The 14,998-nt window shown below is 49.2% G+C and overlaps 1 protein-coding gene across 3 annotated transcripts in view; it reads right to left on the bottom strand.

Annotated features, from left to right (window-relative positions):
• The window catches only part of NCAN (neurocan), a 388,051-nt gene that overhangs the window by 303,083 nt on the left and 69,970 nt on the right, over positions 1 to 14,998 (bottom strand). For all 3 annotated transcript variants that reach the window (XM_069216521.1, XM_069216522.1, XM_069216523.1), the window contains exon 2: positions 10,909 to 10,988. In XM_069216521.1, coding sequence (XP_069072622.1) covers positions 10,909 to 10,981 — 73 coding nt within the window. In that variant the 5' untranslated portion in view covers positions 10,982 to 10,988. The remainder of the gene's footprint in view (positions 1 to 10,908; positions 10,989 to 14,998) is intronic.

Below are 14,998 nucleotides of genomic sequence, written 5' to 3' on the forward strand. Positions count from 1 at the left end.
TCCTAACCCAGAGGGCAGGTTGCAGGTACCTGTGTGTGAGGGCACCCCTGCAGGAGTAGAGGTGCCTCCACGAACTCCAGCTCCATCACACTAGACTTCGTAAGTGCGGGGAGGCCATTTTAAATCAAATCAAATCATTAGCATTTATAAAGCGCGCTACTCACCCGTGCGGGTCTCAAGGCGCTAGGGACAAAGGGGGTGGTTATCGCTGCTCGAACAGCCAGGTCTTTAGGAGTCTCCGGAAAGCGGAGTGGTCCTGAGGCTGGTGGGGAGGGAGTTCCAGGTCTTGGCCGCCAGGAAGGAGAAAGATCTCCCACCCGCCGTGGAGCGTCGGATGCGAGGGACGGCGGCGAGTGCGAGGCCAGAGGAGCGGAGGGGGCGGGTGGGGACGTAGAAGTTGAGGCGTCTGTTGAGGTATTCCGGTCCCTTGTCGTGGAGGGCTTTGTGTGCGTGGGTGAGAAGTCGGAAGGTGATCCTTTTGCTGACTGGGAGCCAATGCAGGTGTCTCAGGTGTGCGGAGATGTGGCTGCTGCGGGGTACGTCGAGGATGAGGCGGGCCGAGGCGTTTTGAATGCGTTGTAGGCGATTTTGGAGTTTGGCTGTGGTCCCGGCGTAGAGGGTGTTGCCGTAGTCCAGGCGGCTCGTGACGAGGGCGTGGGTCACGGTTTTTCTGGTGTCGGCGGGGATCCAGCGGATCTACCCCTGTACTGGACACTGGTCACCACCAGTGTCCAGCTACATAATGCTAACTCCGAACCTGGGAATGTTTGGTATCAAACATGTCGGAATCATACCCCAATACTATTGCCAGTATTGATTGTATGATTCCATGCACTACGGGGGCTCCTTAGAGGACACCCAGCATTGCTCATACCAGTCTTCTGGGGTTTTCCACACTGCTGCCACCCCTCAGAGAGGTTTCTGCCCTCCTGCTGCTTGACCAGCTCAGGCAGAGGAAGGCAGAACAAAGGATTTCCTGTGGGAGAGAGAGGCAGCACCCTCTCCCTTGGAAACAGGTGTTACGTGGCTTGGAAGGGGTAGCCTCCTCAAGCCACCAGTATGCTTTGAAGGGCACATTTGGTGGCCTCCTAACAAACTGGTTTGCACCAGTCTAGGGACCCGCAGTCCCCACTCTGGTGCGAAACTTGACAAAAGAAAAGGGAGTAAACACTCACCTGTCCATCACCACCCCAGGGGTAGTGCCCAGAGCTCCTCCGGGTGGCCACTTGATTCTGCCATCTTGAATCCAAGGTGGGCAGAGGTCCCTAGGAGCATCTAAGTGGCCAGATCAGACCGGTGACATCACAGCCCCCTCCTGATAGGTGGTCCCCCTGCTAGGTTACCAATCCCACTTCCTGGCCTATTTAGGGGCTCCCTCTTGGGTGGGTCCTCAGATTTGTCATGTAAGATTTCAGCAGGACTCCCCTGCATTGTTTACTTCATCTTCTAGGCACTGAAACCGCAACTGGACCCTCCAGGAACTGACAATCTGCAACTTCAGAGACGACGCTGCTCTGCAACATTGTTTCTCCAGCTCCTTCCAGCAACTGCAAAACTTCCCGCAGCGCATCTTGTGAGGGAAATGAGTCTTCAGCCTGCACAAGAAGTAAGACGGAATCGCCCTTGGAGTAAAGGAGTCACTCCCCTGCATCTGCAGGCACCAACCGCGACAATGACCAGCTGCATGGATCTTCTCTCCTCCAGAGCTGCGTGGATCTTGCATCACAGGTGGGGGTCTGGCGTGGTCCCCTTGGTCCTCTCTACCAGCTGTCCAATTTGGGAGATGGTAAGGCCTTCACCTCTCTTTGCAGAATAGTACACCTGTGCACTGCGACTCTTGTAGCTATCAAGACGTGTTTGTTCCTCATTCAAGGGATCTTCAGGCTCTGTGTAGCCCCGGCCTCCAGCACGCCCTCCTGCAAAGCACAGTCTCCTGCCAACAGGCATATGACTCCTCTTCATGTGTGCAGTGGGCCTCACTGCACCTCCTGCGCCTGCTGCCCGTGGGTCACCTGTGGGGGCTGCCTCCTCTTCTTGTGACTCTCCCAGCTGCTGAGGGTCACCCTGGACTCCCCTACTTGGGTCGAGTCCCCTGGATTTTGCTGGTCCTCCTCACCCTTGCAAAACCTTCTTCTCAGACTCTTGAAAATGCCAAGACTTGTTGGTGGTTTTCCAACACCACTGACCAACTGCATCTCGACCGCCGACGTGGGACATCACTCGCTTCACTCCTGGGACTCCTCTTCGGCTCCTGTGCTGCACTGCTGACCTTCTTCGTCCACCGTCGACCTGGTCCTGCATCCACAGAATGGTGGGTAGTGGCTCCTGCCACAACCGGATACTCCATCTTGAACTGGACTTGGTCCCCTTCCTTTGCAGGTCCTCTTCTGTCAGGATCCACCCTTTGGGTTCTTCCAGTCTTGGCTGGGTCTTGCATAATCCTTTTCCAAAAAGCCTCTTGTCGGTTTTGGGGAAAACCAGGTACTTACCTCTACTTGCTTGGGCAGTGGGGGTCACTCTGGTACTCACCTCTTGGGGTTCCTAGTTCCTCCAGCTCCCCTCTACGGATTCCACTTCCTTGGGTGGGGTCTGCCTTTCGCATTCCACTTGTTTAGTATATGGTATCTGGTTTCCCCCTAGGGTCTCTATTGTTTTCTGTCATTTCACTGTTTTCTAGTGCTTTCTATGCCTATTCCTGATTACTGTGTATATAATAGAGCGTTCATTCACCCGCTAGTAGAGTATTGCCTATACAGTATTTTAGTAGTTGTGTTACCATACTAAAGTGCCTTTATTTTTGTAACACTGTGTGGTTCTTTCATGTGTGTAAGTGCTGTGTGACTACAGTGGTATTGCATGAGCTTTGCACGTCTCCTAGATAACCCTTGGCTGCTCATCCACAGCTACCTCTAGACAGCCTGGCTTCTAGACACTGCCTACACTTCATTGAGAGGGGGATACCTGGACCTGGTATAAGGTGATAACACCACAGGTGCTCACCACACACCAGGCCAGTTTCTACAAGCCAGTCCTTTCCACTCACCCACTGTGCTGACCTTGCTCCTTTGACTACAGAAGGTGCTTGTTCAGGTGACTCAGTTACATGGGTGGTACATACAGTCACTGAAACATCTGTTCTTCACACCCGTCCCTGGATGGCGGAAAGGATCTGTGGTCTCGCATTTACTAGGGTCCCCCTAGGAGGCAAGGTGACCTAGTAAATGCGAGGCCGCAGCTGAGCGAGGTAATGGCTGAGTTTCATGTCTACAAAGTGGTGGTGGTACAGAAATGACTTGATCAGATGTAAGTTAGAATGAGTAGGAGATTGAAAACATGTAAACGTACACAAGAATCATGCATCCACGGCCACGTCTACGACCCACCCTCCATCACTCACCAGTTCCAAATTCAGTTCCTCCGCGAGGTACTCGTGACCCACCACCCTGCTGCATCTCCATGAAGACTTTCCTGGAGGTCTGTCCTCATTTTCTGCTGAGCAACCACCTGGTGGTTGGAGTTGGAAATAAACCCTTAAGCTAGGTTCCCCCGCCTATCTTCCTGTGTGGTTCACAGTTTGCAACCTCTTGTACTGTTGTGTGGTTGTCTGCTGTAGTGAAGGAAGGAGGGGTCTTGTGAATGCAGGTAGGGGCCTGGGGTGAACTCACTGAACTGGGGCAAGGAGTAACTTTCTGGAGGGAGCGCACCCTCTGTAGATACACCATCAAAGACCCGCTTCCACAGGATCCCCCAGAAACATCTCAGTTTCATTATGTATCACAGTGGAAAAGGGGAAGCACTTAAGCCACACACACACCCAAGCTGGCCCTCCAAAGGCTGAAACCAAACAGTCCCTTTGATTAGGACATTCTGTGCCCTGTCGAACAGGGCGCCATCTTTGAGTGGGCATGCATTCGGAACGCCTGCGTGGACGTATGATAAGAGGACCATGTTGATGCCTGGCCAGTCTCTGCTGCACATGACAACGTCTGATATCAACACAGTAAAGGCTGCCATTTACCCAGTGCGAAAGGCCTTGAGAGGCTTCAGTGTCTTTGAAATTGCACAACAGAAGGCAAAGCGTGAACAATCCACCTCCAAACTGTTGCCTTAGTAACTGCCTCCTGTCGGACTCTACCTCCAAAGCATGTGCTTTGTGGGTGTAAGTGGCTTTGAGCTCTCAATATAAAAATGCAAATCCTCCTCGAAATCCAATTTGTGGATTATTCTTTGCAAATTAAGGAGTGAGGCATAGCAAACATAAGCGCCAGCATATCAGCCTTTGTGAATTAGGGCGGAGGGGCACTTTATTCGCAGGCGCTATCTTAATTCCAATGCTCTCCTTTATGCGGCTTGGCGGACATTAGTCTGCTGCAGCATGGCTCTGTTCCGCTGACAGCATTAACTAGCAGTACTCTGCTATTCTCTGCTAGCAGTAAGCTGCAAATGTTCTCTAAAATGGGTTGTCACAATGTGCTGACTGCTAGTTACCAAACCTGGCTGACACCGAGTCGGCCAACCTTCTTAAAACTTCAACCCTTGCAAAAACTTGCCGACACTGACTTCCAGCTGTGTGGTGTCAGTTGCAGGTACCTCAGACAGTGCATTTTTGTGCTTAATTTTACAAAAGGAAAGTCAATATCACAGGTACTATCATGGACATACAAACAGGACTGGATGACCTAGCATCACTTGCAATGGGGCAACTTGGGCTCTTCGTAAACTGGTGGAAGTTGGATAAAACTTGGCCTTACAGGACATCACCAGGTAGTATGGTGAAGTGAGGTTCGGAGGCACGCCGGGCTTGCGGAACTCTGAATTTACCATCCTGATGAGCCCCAAAGTGCCAGAAATAGTCATGAACACCTACAAGAGGATCCTAGAAACTATACTGTTACTTTAGCGCGAGAGAGCCTGAAAAAACTGCATTTCCTTTACAGGCCACAAAAAACACTACAAATTGGCAAGTTTAATTGCAAATGGCTTTTAAAATCATTATCTAATCAAGAGTTAATAAAGTGAAAATGATTAGAGAGCGAGAGGCCGGCCTCTCCCGGCTGCAGTGATTAATGAAGAGGCCGCTGTCGGAGAGATGCGCTGGAGAGCTGACCTTTCGCTGGCCGCTGTGTGTTATGTATCATTAAAGGCCCTTCTGTAGGGCAGTGCTGCCCGTGTGGGGGAAACTGATGTTAATTATGAAAAATAGGCGATGTGTGTTTGCGTGCATGGAGGGAGACGGTCCTAGAAGGGCTTCGAGGCTTCGAGCTCCAAATGGCAAGACAAATCCAAGATGGAGGTCTCCCCGCCATGAAGCCTGGGACCTAGGGACACTTCCTGTTTCAATAATGACAGGGTCCTAGACAGGAGGGGCTCCTCCGTTAGGGCGGAGGAGCATCACCCACCCCCGACAGCAGCAGAAGCTGCAAACCTTTCAGAAATATGTTTATTATCCTTTTGTTGTGAAAGGGGCGGGGCCTTTTGGGGTGACCTGGATGAGGGAAGTGCATTGTGCACTCCCCTCAGTGCGCATGTGTGTTTGGCCGGCTGTCTCGGGCCGGCCAAACACTCATGCGCAGTGTGCTCTCTCCAGTCCGAGAGGTCAGGCTCAGAGTCTGCCTGGGAGCACCCTGGCTGGATGCTCCCAGCCAATCCCAGGGCTGCTCTGAGCACCGTCAGGATTGGCCGCAGGGCTGGCTGGGAGCCTGTGCATGCAGCAACGACGGAAAGAGGAGCGGCGCGGGTCGGCGGATCAGGTACGTTTTTTTTTTTTTTTTTTCATTTAATAAATGTACCCCTTGCGCACCGCAACCACCCCGCAACTGGTCGTAGAAAACAAAGGGACTATTACTACACCAGTACCCAGATTCGTGTTCCCACCACCAGAACCTGCTTCCTTCATACATGGTAAGTGCTCCTTTGACCTATGTGTGGCGTCATTGTGCTATGCAGTATATAAAGTTTCCAAATTCTTTTATTCGCAGTCACAAGGAAGGACTCAGGAGGGCATATAGGGAGATGGGTTAAATATCCAGGGTCACTGGAATTATGCAGCAGATTAGGACCAAATTATGTGGCAGGGTTGACTAAATTATGCGGCAGGAAAGGCAAATTAAGCTGTGTGATGAGGCGCACTTCGTGTTAGGACTACCTCGTTATTTTGACATTTTTATACATTAACACTTTCTGGTCAAAGGTTTCACCTCAGTACCACTTTGACACCAAAACACAGAAATAAGCAATAGACAGGTGACTAGTCAACCTATGCGAAGGATATTCCGCTGTGCAACAATACGGCTGTATGACAGAACAACGCACGCACTTACCACGCATACCTTTACCACGCGGTAAGTACAATGCATGCGTCATTACCACGCATGCACTTACAATAAAAAAAATTTACAACGCATATGCCTTTACCATGAAAATTTTGTTGTAAATGCATGGTTGGTAAAGGCGTATGTGTAGTAAACAGAAAAGAGGTAAGTATGACACATATATATATATATATACATATATACACCTTTCCACCCAGAAACCCTATTCACCCTAAAAATTCCCTTACCACCCCAAAAGCCATACCCACACTAAAAATGCCATTACCAACCAAAATCCCATACCCACCCTAAACTTCCCCTTACCACACTAAAACACATACCCACCCCTAAACCCTCAAACTCTTATATATATATATATATATATATATATATATATATATATACACACTCAAACCACTTAATACTTACCTGTACTAACCTTTAAAACCTTTACCACTCATACACCTTTACCATTCATGCCTTTAGTTGTAAAGGCATGTGTGGTAAAGGTATATTTGTGGTAAAGACATGAGTGGTAAAGCCATGCGTAGTAAACGCATATGCATGAAAAAGGCATTGTGGTAAATGCATTGCGTTGCATGTGCTGCGTTGTAAGTGATGTTTCCCTAACAACACGTGTTGCCAATTTTAAAGAACGTCTGAGCTGCATGAACTAGAAAACATTTTTTTGCCAAAACCTCCAGATTATGCAACAGATGATGGATTGTGTGGCGAATGCAGCAAATCCAAAAATTGTCAGTAAAATGTAGCAACTACCAAATCGAATAATTCCAGCAAGCCTGGTTATGTCACAAAAGGACAGTTACAGTGAAAGGCCGCCAGGGCTGGGTCTGAGTCAGTCCTGACATACGAGTAAACCCGGCAGTCGTGACATGTGGCTCCACCCCATGAATACTCCAGTATCTGATACTCTTGGGTCATGTTCGCGCTTTATAAAATACATGTTACCACTCACTACTTCCAGGTTTGCAGGGAGGAGCCTCGCCTGCTCTCTCCCCTGGCACCTTTCTGTTGCCTTGCCCCCTTCTGTTATGATTGTTCTGAAATAGGTTGTTTGCAGAGTTCTCTGCCCCCCGCAACCCTCTCCCCCTTCCGCGAGAGCAAAGAACAAGGAATAAAAGCCCTGGATAAATGAACAGTTGTTCTGCTTTCAACGAGAATTCCCTGTCCTATTTTCTAAAGCTCCATTCCAATTTTCTCGCCCACATGCAGTTTCGAAATCTATATTTTTTTCAGCTGGAAAATATGAACAAAGCCTTGGCTACAGTGCGACACCACTTGAGCTCTAAAGCTCAGCGCAGCAGAACCAGAACAGACTATTCTGGACCCTCTGGTGCTGCATCAATTAAAAAAAACAAGCATTTGCAATGCAATGGGTCTCGAGTTTGCTCAAGTTAGAGCTGTTAGCATTGTAAATTCCTAACCATAGTTTTCTTGCCACATAAACTGAAAATGAAAAGTAAAACAGTTTCACATAGGCTGGGCCGATGGCCGCCATGAGTGCGAAGCAGACACACAAAAGGAAACAGAAGTTCACTTGCAGTGAAATGTATTGGCAAAAGTGAAATTATCCATGTAACTGGCAAAAGTGCAATTCCATGTAATAGGGTCGATGTAATGCATAGCGCTTGACTACTGCCAGCGAGCTTAACCTGCCTACGAAATAAAGAGAAAAAGTAGTCCAGAAACCATGCGGCAAACATGGAGCTTCGTATGTTTTCAGTAGTTGGCCAGTGCGCTCGAGGAGGGCTAAACACCGGAAAAGGCATGGCGTATGCATGCCTTTCACTAATGAAATAAAGCAAATTTTAAAAGGCAAACCCACGAACCAATGAAAGTGACAGGTGTGACGTGGGTGTGGTTAAAAGCCCACAGAGAGATTACACCAGGGACAGAGTGCTTTGCGTGTTCGACCATAAAAAGGCAGAGAGAAGAAAACAGTTCTCTTCTTTCCAGGCAATGAATTCAGACTTTAGGCCATGATTATGAGTCTTGTGGAGTGGAATCACCGTATCGAAATTGCCTGATTCTCACTGGGCCAGTAATCCTGCACCTGGTTTTCCGATTCTTGGAACACTGGACCTGATTTTCCAGGATGGTAATTCTGCTCGGAAAAAATCACAAGAGTCTTTGACTGCAGCAGCAAATAGCTTCTGTCCAGTTATTTTTTGGCGGGTGGGGGAAGAGCTCCACCCTTCTAGAATTTTGCTTCCTCTCCACCCCCGCCACTCCCTCTGCTGCCACCCCCAACAGAGGCCTGGCAAGTATTTACTACCTTCTCAGAGCAGGTGGTAAAGTCCAGTCAACTGGTAATTCCATGTGGTTTTACGACCGGTAAATCTGGGTCCACTTGGTCGTGTATTTCTTGGGGTTTAACTCATGATTGTGCGGTACTGACGTGGCGTTACTTCACAGTAACCTGAATTCTGCATACAGTGTTTCTACCCAACAAGCATCGTGCTTGTGATTTTTGGGGGACACAGGGAGACTCCCGCTCCCTACAGAGATGATTTAGGACAGTGGTCCCAGGTGTGTAGCTCAAGGGCAGCATGTTGCTCACAGAACCCTAAAATGTTGCGCGCAGATAAGCTAACAACAAAGATATTTTTTGTCAGGGCTGCCCGTCAAGCATCTATTGTTTTTTTTTTTTTTTTTTTGAAGGGGCGGATTAGGAAGATGTCCTCATAGTTCTTCACCTGTTTGGCTGCCCCCTGTGCCTGTTTCCACATGCACTGTCAGGTACAACAGCAAGTTCTCCAGGAGTCCAGGATCTGAGGCACCGAGGCCAGATCCTCCTTAGAGGTGGGTGACATCTTTTAAAGGATGCTCTAAGCTTTGTGATGACGTCCTCACCAGGATGAAGAGCCAGAAGATCCAAATGGCTTCCGAAGGGATCAAGTGGCTGCAAACCCCAGGCCTGAGGGCGAGAAGATGTCAGACTGTCGCTGCCGCTGTCCGGCCTGCGCCGAAGCCGTCTCTTTTCAACGCAGGCCAGGCCTGGGCAAAAGTTCAATGAAACTGGAGTAATTTTGGTGATTACGCGTTACTCTTTTGATGTGAAATTACCAATAATTTTGCAATTAAGTCTGATGGCATAACGATGAGTGATCTAGAAGCACAAAAGTCCCACCGCAGGAGCACAAGAACAACGAATGTAGCGGGTGACAGTCTCTGTTCATGCTCTGTTGCATTTAGCGCTATTTTCTTACTGCAGTACGAATCGGTGGGTCCATTTTGGATGTGAAGGTGCATTTTGCGCTAAGAAAATAGTGCTCAACGCTGGGATACCCTACTCGCCTAATTGCACGAAATCTCACAAAATGTTGTTGTAATTTTGCATAATTATGTTACAGCAAATGCACAAGTTACGCCCACTCCAGATCAGGAGGTGGAATGAGTCTATGACCCCGGCTAGGCCACGTTATCCAGCTTGGACTCTGCATACTATGTGCACGGCTAACACTGTGGACGGTGGCACAGTGAACTAACTGGGGGAGTATGGAAACAGTAAAGGGAAACCTGGGGAAAGTTGGAAAATAACCCTTCGTGCTGACTGGTCTCTGCAGAAATCTGCAGATGGCATCACCTGGAGAATTATGCAAACCTACACGAGCCTGCCTGCTTCACCTGGGCCAGGCAGCTCCACGGTTCACAGTACACGTCCCGCAGTGGATACAATTCCAATTGAGGTCTGAAAGGAGGAAGGTTTCCCTCAAACATGCTCAAAGCTAACGAGTACCCAAAAATCAGACACCACAGAGTCTAGCTGAACCAGCAGCCCATCACCCCTCAATCCTGGATAACGTGAAGGGGTTGTCCCCTCAGATGGGATCATGTTCAACTCATATAAACGATTTACTTTCAACTATTTAGGTATTTCTAAAGCACAACCCTATGTGGCTGCTGTGAGCAGCCCCGCTAGCGCCCCATGCCCCCCCATACAAAGACAATGCTCTGATCATATGACTGACTTGCCCCAGCCCTGAGAGCCTTATACAATGGGTGGGTTTTTGGAAAAATCTTCCTGCAGCCATTAAGGCCTGTGTAATTCTCTCTAAAACGTAGAAGACATTTGCCATTATATATATTCTGAAGCAGGATACTCTTGGGAGAGGTTTGAATAGAGGTAACATCTCTGCCACCTGTGCAATGCATTGTGGGATATGTTGCAAAGCCCCCCCCCCCCCCCCCTGAGGGCACCAGGTAATGGCCTGCCACTCCGCTGCCACTATAGACTGATGCCAACCTGATGCCCTCAGAGCCCGGCACCTCTTGGTCCTCGGTGGCTGGCCTTTAGAAAGACCAGGATCTTAAGCATCCTTCCGGTGTGGGCCGGAAGAGGATGCTGGGTACGTGCCTGGGCCTGGGGTCCATCCGTCTAGGGCACTTCCGCTCCCGCGCGCCACGCGAGAGGACTTCACTGAGCATCAGTCACTGAAAGGAGTTAGTCAGCCTGTTTAAACTTTTATAAGCCGGATCAGGATACTTCCCGCGGACTGCAAATGTTCACAGACACCGCCAATGTAAGATTTTTTTTTGTAGTTTAAGACAATAAAAAGGACTTATAGAGACTTACCCAGCACGGCCACGGAGAAGAGAGAAGCGGCGACCAGGAGCTGCCAGGCGGCGCAGACTCGCACATTCATCATTCTGAAGCTGAAAAGAGAGAGTTAAAGGTTTTAGAACATGACCAGCTTTTCTGGGGTACAGACTGAATCTGCGACAACCTCTGCAACTCAGCCTTGGGCGGGGCCACGTGCCCCAGGGTTTACTAAATTATGCGGCATAATGTGACACTTCTTGTGATACGATTAATTTATCCACCCGACATTCTGTTTTTTACATGTTAACACTGTCTGGTCAAAGTTTCAACCCATCAGTACCAGTGTAGCGCCCAAATACAGCAACTAGCGACAGAAAGGTGACCAGGCAACCTTTGCTGGTTTTAGTAAATTTTCATCTGTGTGAACTAGGAACAAATATTTTGTTGGGTTAAAATCTGCTGGTTATGCAGCAAATGGTGGATTATTAACAAGTCGATAATTAAGCGGAAAAGGCCCTGGCTGCAAGATTGCTTCATTCCTGTAGCCCTAGCTAGGGGGATGCTTTGACAGACCTCAAATAGCCATTGGTTTTAGATAGCGCCTAGAAGAGCATACACCGCACCTGAAAGGGCGCTCAAAAATAATTTTAAAAAAATTATTCACACTATTCAGAGGAAATTGGCTAACAAATTGTGTAGCTTCAACTATTAAAATAAGCAGATATTAAAGCAGAACAAATACAAAATACACAATATGCCACATCCACGCAGATAGGCCCAGAACCGAGATATTACTTTTTGTAAACTAGATTTAAGAAGGTTTGTGAGACTGTGTTCCAAGAAGGGAAACTTACTGGAAGTGAAACTGATCGCCAAGCTCTGAGACAGACACAAAATGAGTGACATTTTGCACCCAATTCTGACATCAAGTGAGTGAGACCGCAGGAAAGTGTGTGAGACAGTCAACCAATGTGTGCGGTCGTACTGCAGAAGTGAAACTTGCAGTGAGACAGCCCTTACAGCCAGGTGTGAGGCAGACGCCTAATGAGTGAGACTGTGCAGCAAGTAGTGAAACTGACACCAACTGAGTGAGACTGTAGGAAAGTGTCCGACATTCGACAAATGGGTGGAACTGTCCTCTAGAAGTGAGACTTTACAGTAAGTGAGAATTTACAGCAACGTGTGAGGCTGACGCCTAATGAGTGAGACTGTGCATCCAAAAGTGAAACTGACACCAAATTAGAGAGACTGCAGGAAAGTGCGAGGCAGTCAACAAATGTGTGCAGTTGTGCTTCAATGCGTGACACTCACGCCCAAAAGGTGGGCCTGGGCTTGCTTTCCTTTGCGGTCCTTGTCCCCATACACCCCGCCGCACCCTCCTGTGCACTGGCCTGTGCACCTCAGTGCAGTTCTTCTTGGTACCCAGGGCGCACTTCAGTGGCCGCGGCGGAGTCAGTCACTCAAGCAGTTTAATGTAACACATATGCTAACATGCAATACACTTTATTTAAAAAAAAATACAAAATACATTTACACACTTCAGAACAGGGCCAGGCGTCCTTTTTAGTTTGCATATCTTTTTATATGTTAGTCATCTCGAAGCCTTCAGTTGTAAATAGTCTGGTTTTAAATGGTGCAATATCGGAGCTGCTGAGCGCTAATGATATTTTGACAGCTTATGTAATGCGTGTTACATTTTATAGTGAATGGAAGCAAAATTCTGGGGTTAATCCATGTGTCAGCGTTTCATTAGCCAGCAGCTCAAGAATCTGAATTTCTGAAAGTAATAGAATCTGCCAAGAGCCTGCGGCAATCTCTTCCCAGCACAAAGAACGCAGATATATTCTCTAAATACATTCCGTCTTCTACTTAAAGCTAATCTAATAACCATTACACTGCAGCGGAACCCTCCCAAGCAACCAGTTTTATAGTGTGCCCAAGATCACACAAAGGCTGAGCACGTGGCCTCGCACTAAGCAGCGACGGGCATGCCTCTGAAAGTCTTTTCATTAACACCTGATGGTTAACTGGTAAACGGCGTCGAGGCGCTCCACTTTCAAGGCCCTCTCTCTGCACGACTCACAGAGCCATCTTTCACCCTAGTACAACTGCACATGTAGTCACCTAGGGAACCCCTCAGGTGTAGAGTGCCACCAGGGCTCACCGTCCCCCCCTAGAAGAGAAATGTGTCGGTGGCCTGTCCACTTCCGTGCAGGCTGCGGAGCTGTGGAGCCTGTCCTAATGATTGGGGGGGGGGGGACCCACAAGACCATGTGCAGTGCAGGAGTCAGTGCAGGTGTGGGCCTTGACAGGAGAAGGCCGAGGAGTGCACCAACAAGGAGACAGAACCCGTCCACGGCACGGGAGGGGCACTCACCACACAGAACTGGGGGCATAACTGCCCCCTGGAAGTACAGGCAGTGGGCGTCTGCGGCGCGGCAGTGCGACCAGTCTCTTGCGCATGTGTCACGAAAACAATTCCAGGTGGGCCACACTGCATTCACTCACCTGTCCCGTTCATTTCGTAATTGCGCGTTATGGTTGTTACGCGACATTTCCAAAATAACGCTATTACGCCACATACTGTGGTTTCGCACTAATCGTAGCAAAAATTCAGCGGAGGGGGACGACTCAAGCGACCAAAATACTTGCAACTGCGTTTGGCGGTGCTGGTGCTTTTTGGGTTATGTTTTACTACGAAATATGCCTTTGTGTCCAAAATGGGCACGAGGACGCACTTCGCACTAAAATATAGCGCCGACTGCTGGTTTTCCAGTTTGTGTAATGTCATGTATTTTTCCTTATATTTCCAGACATGTCAGATAGTTACGCAAATGCGCATTTCACACAGTCTTAAATACACTTCTAATTTCACACACCCCTACGTGCCCTACAAGAGGACATCGAGAACAAACCATCTTTTCTCCTTCCCTTGGAGTCCTGTTTCTTCGACGTCGGCCAAAGGACGAGAAAGAGAATGGGCGGGAGAGAACGTCATCACATGGCGCTCACACATCTGTACAAGGCCGAATGAGACGGGAGAATGGGCCGGGGCGTGTGGGCACGTGCACCCCTATATCCTGCACATGCTGTACATATATTAATATACAGCAGTGCACTAAACTCTAACCTTCACTTGAAAAGCAGTCAGCTGTGGCCTGTGCTCCGGAAGTGACGTAAGGGAAGTAAAGGCTGCTGAACTATACACAGTGAAAGTTCAACCAATCAGGATTTATAAAGCGTGCAAATCAGCCGTGAGGGTATCAAGGCGCTGGTATTGCTAGCTGCTTCGTGCTGCTCTCTTTACTTCCTTAATTCCCAGTGATGTGCAGGGGACGGCCGTTCCAGGCTTCGGCCACCGCCACTGGCTATCCAGTGGTGTCTGTGAGGAAGAGGGAGGCAGGTCACAGGTGCCTGGTTTGTTGATGGATGCTGGTCCTTTGTTGTGCAGGGCTTTGCAAGTGTGGGTCAGCATCTCTACTAGCATCTCTTCTGGATCAGGAGCCAGGGTAGTTTTTTGAGGTGCGGGGTGATGCAAGTCCTTCTGGGGAGGTCATGGGTGAGTCTTGCCCTGGAGTTTTGTATTGGCTGTAGTCTCTCCAAGGGGTGCAGTGATCCCTAGTCCAAGCCTGCAGGCGACCATCACTTGAGTGACAGTCATTGAGCCACCTGAAAATCTTGGGCGCATGCGTAGGGTGTGAAGCAGGCGGACCAGACTGTGTTTACCTATTCCTGCATAGATAACTTGCTGTCCATGAGGATGCAGAGGTTGCGGGCGTGGTCTGGCGGGGCTGGGAAAGGGCCGAGGTCGGCAGGCCACCCCCTGGTGATGTGTTGTTCCAAAGATGAGGACATCCATATTGTCCGTTGTAAATGCAGAAGGCCAGACACCCCAGGCTAGCTCTCTCTTCGAACAGCAGCAGTCACCCACAAGAACACTTAAAGATTGACCCAGAGCCCTCTGCCCACATGCCCTGCCTTGATCCAGGCTGGTCTGCCCCTCTGCCCGGTGCCGCCTGACTGCACACCTGGGCACCTCTCCCCGCTTCTTACAATAGATGGCTTCGGCTCCGCTCCAGGCAGCGCCTGGACGCGATGTGTTGGGGTGGTCAAGGCGCGTTGA

The sequence above is a fragment of the Pleurodeles waltl genome, chromosome 12 (genome assembly GCF_031143425.1).
Source record: "Pleurodeles waltl isolate 20211129_DDA chromosome 12, aPleWal1.hap1.20221129, whole genome shotgun sequence".
Lineage (NCBI taxonomy): Eukaryota > Metazoa > Chordata > Amphibia > Caudata > Salamandridae > Pleurodeles > Pleurodeles waltl.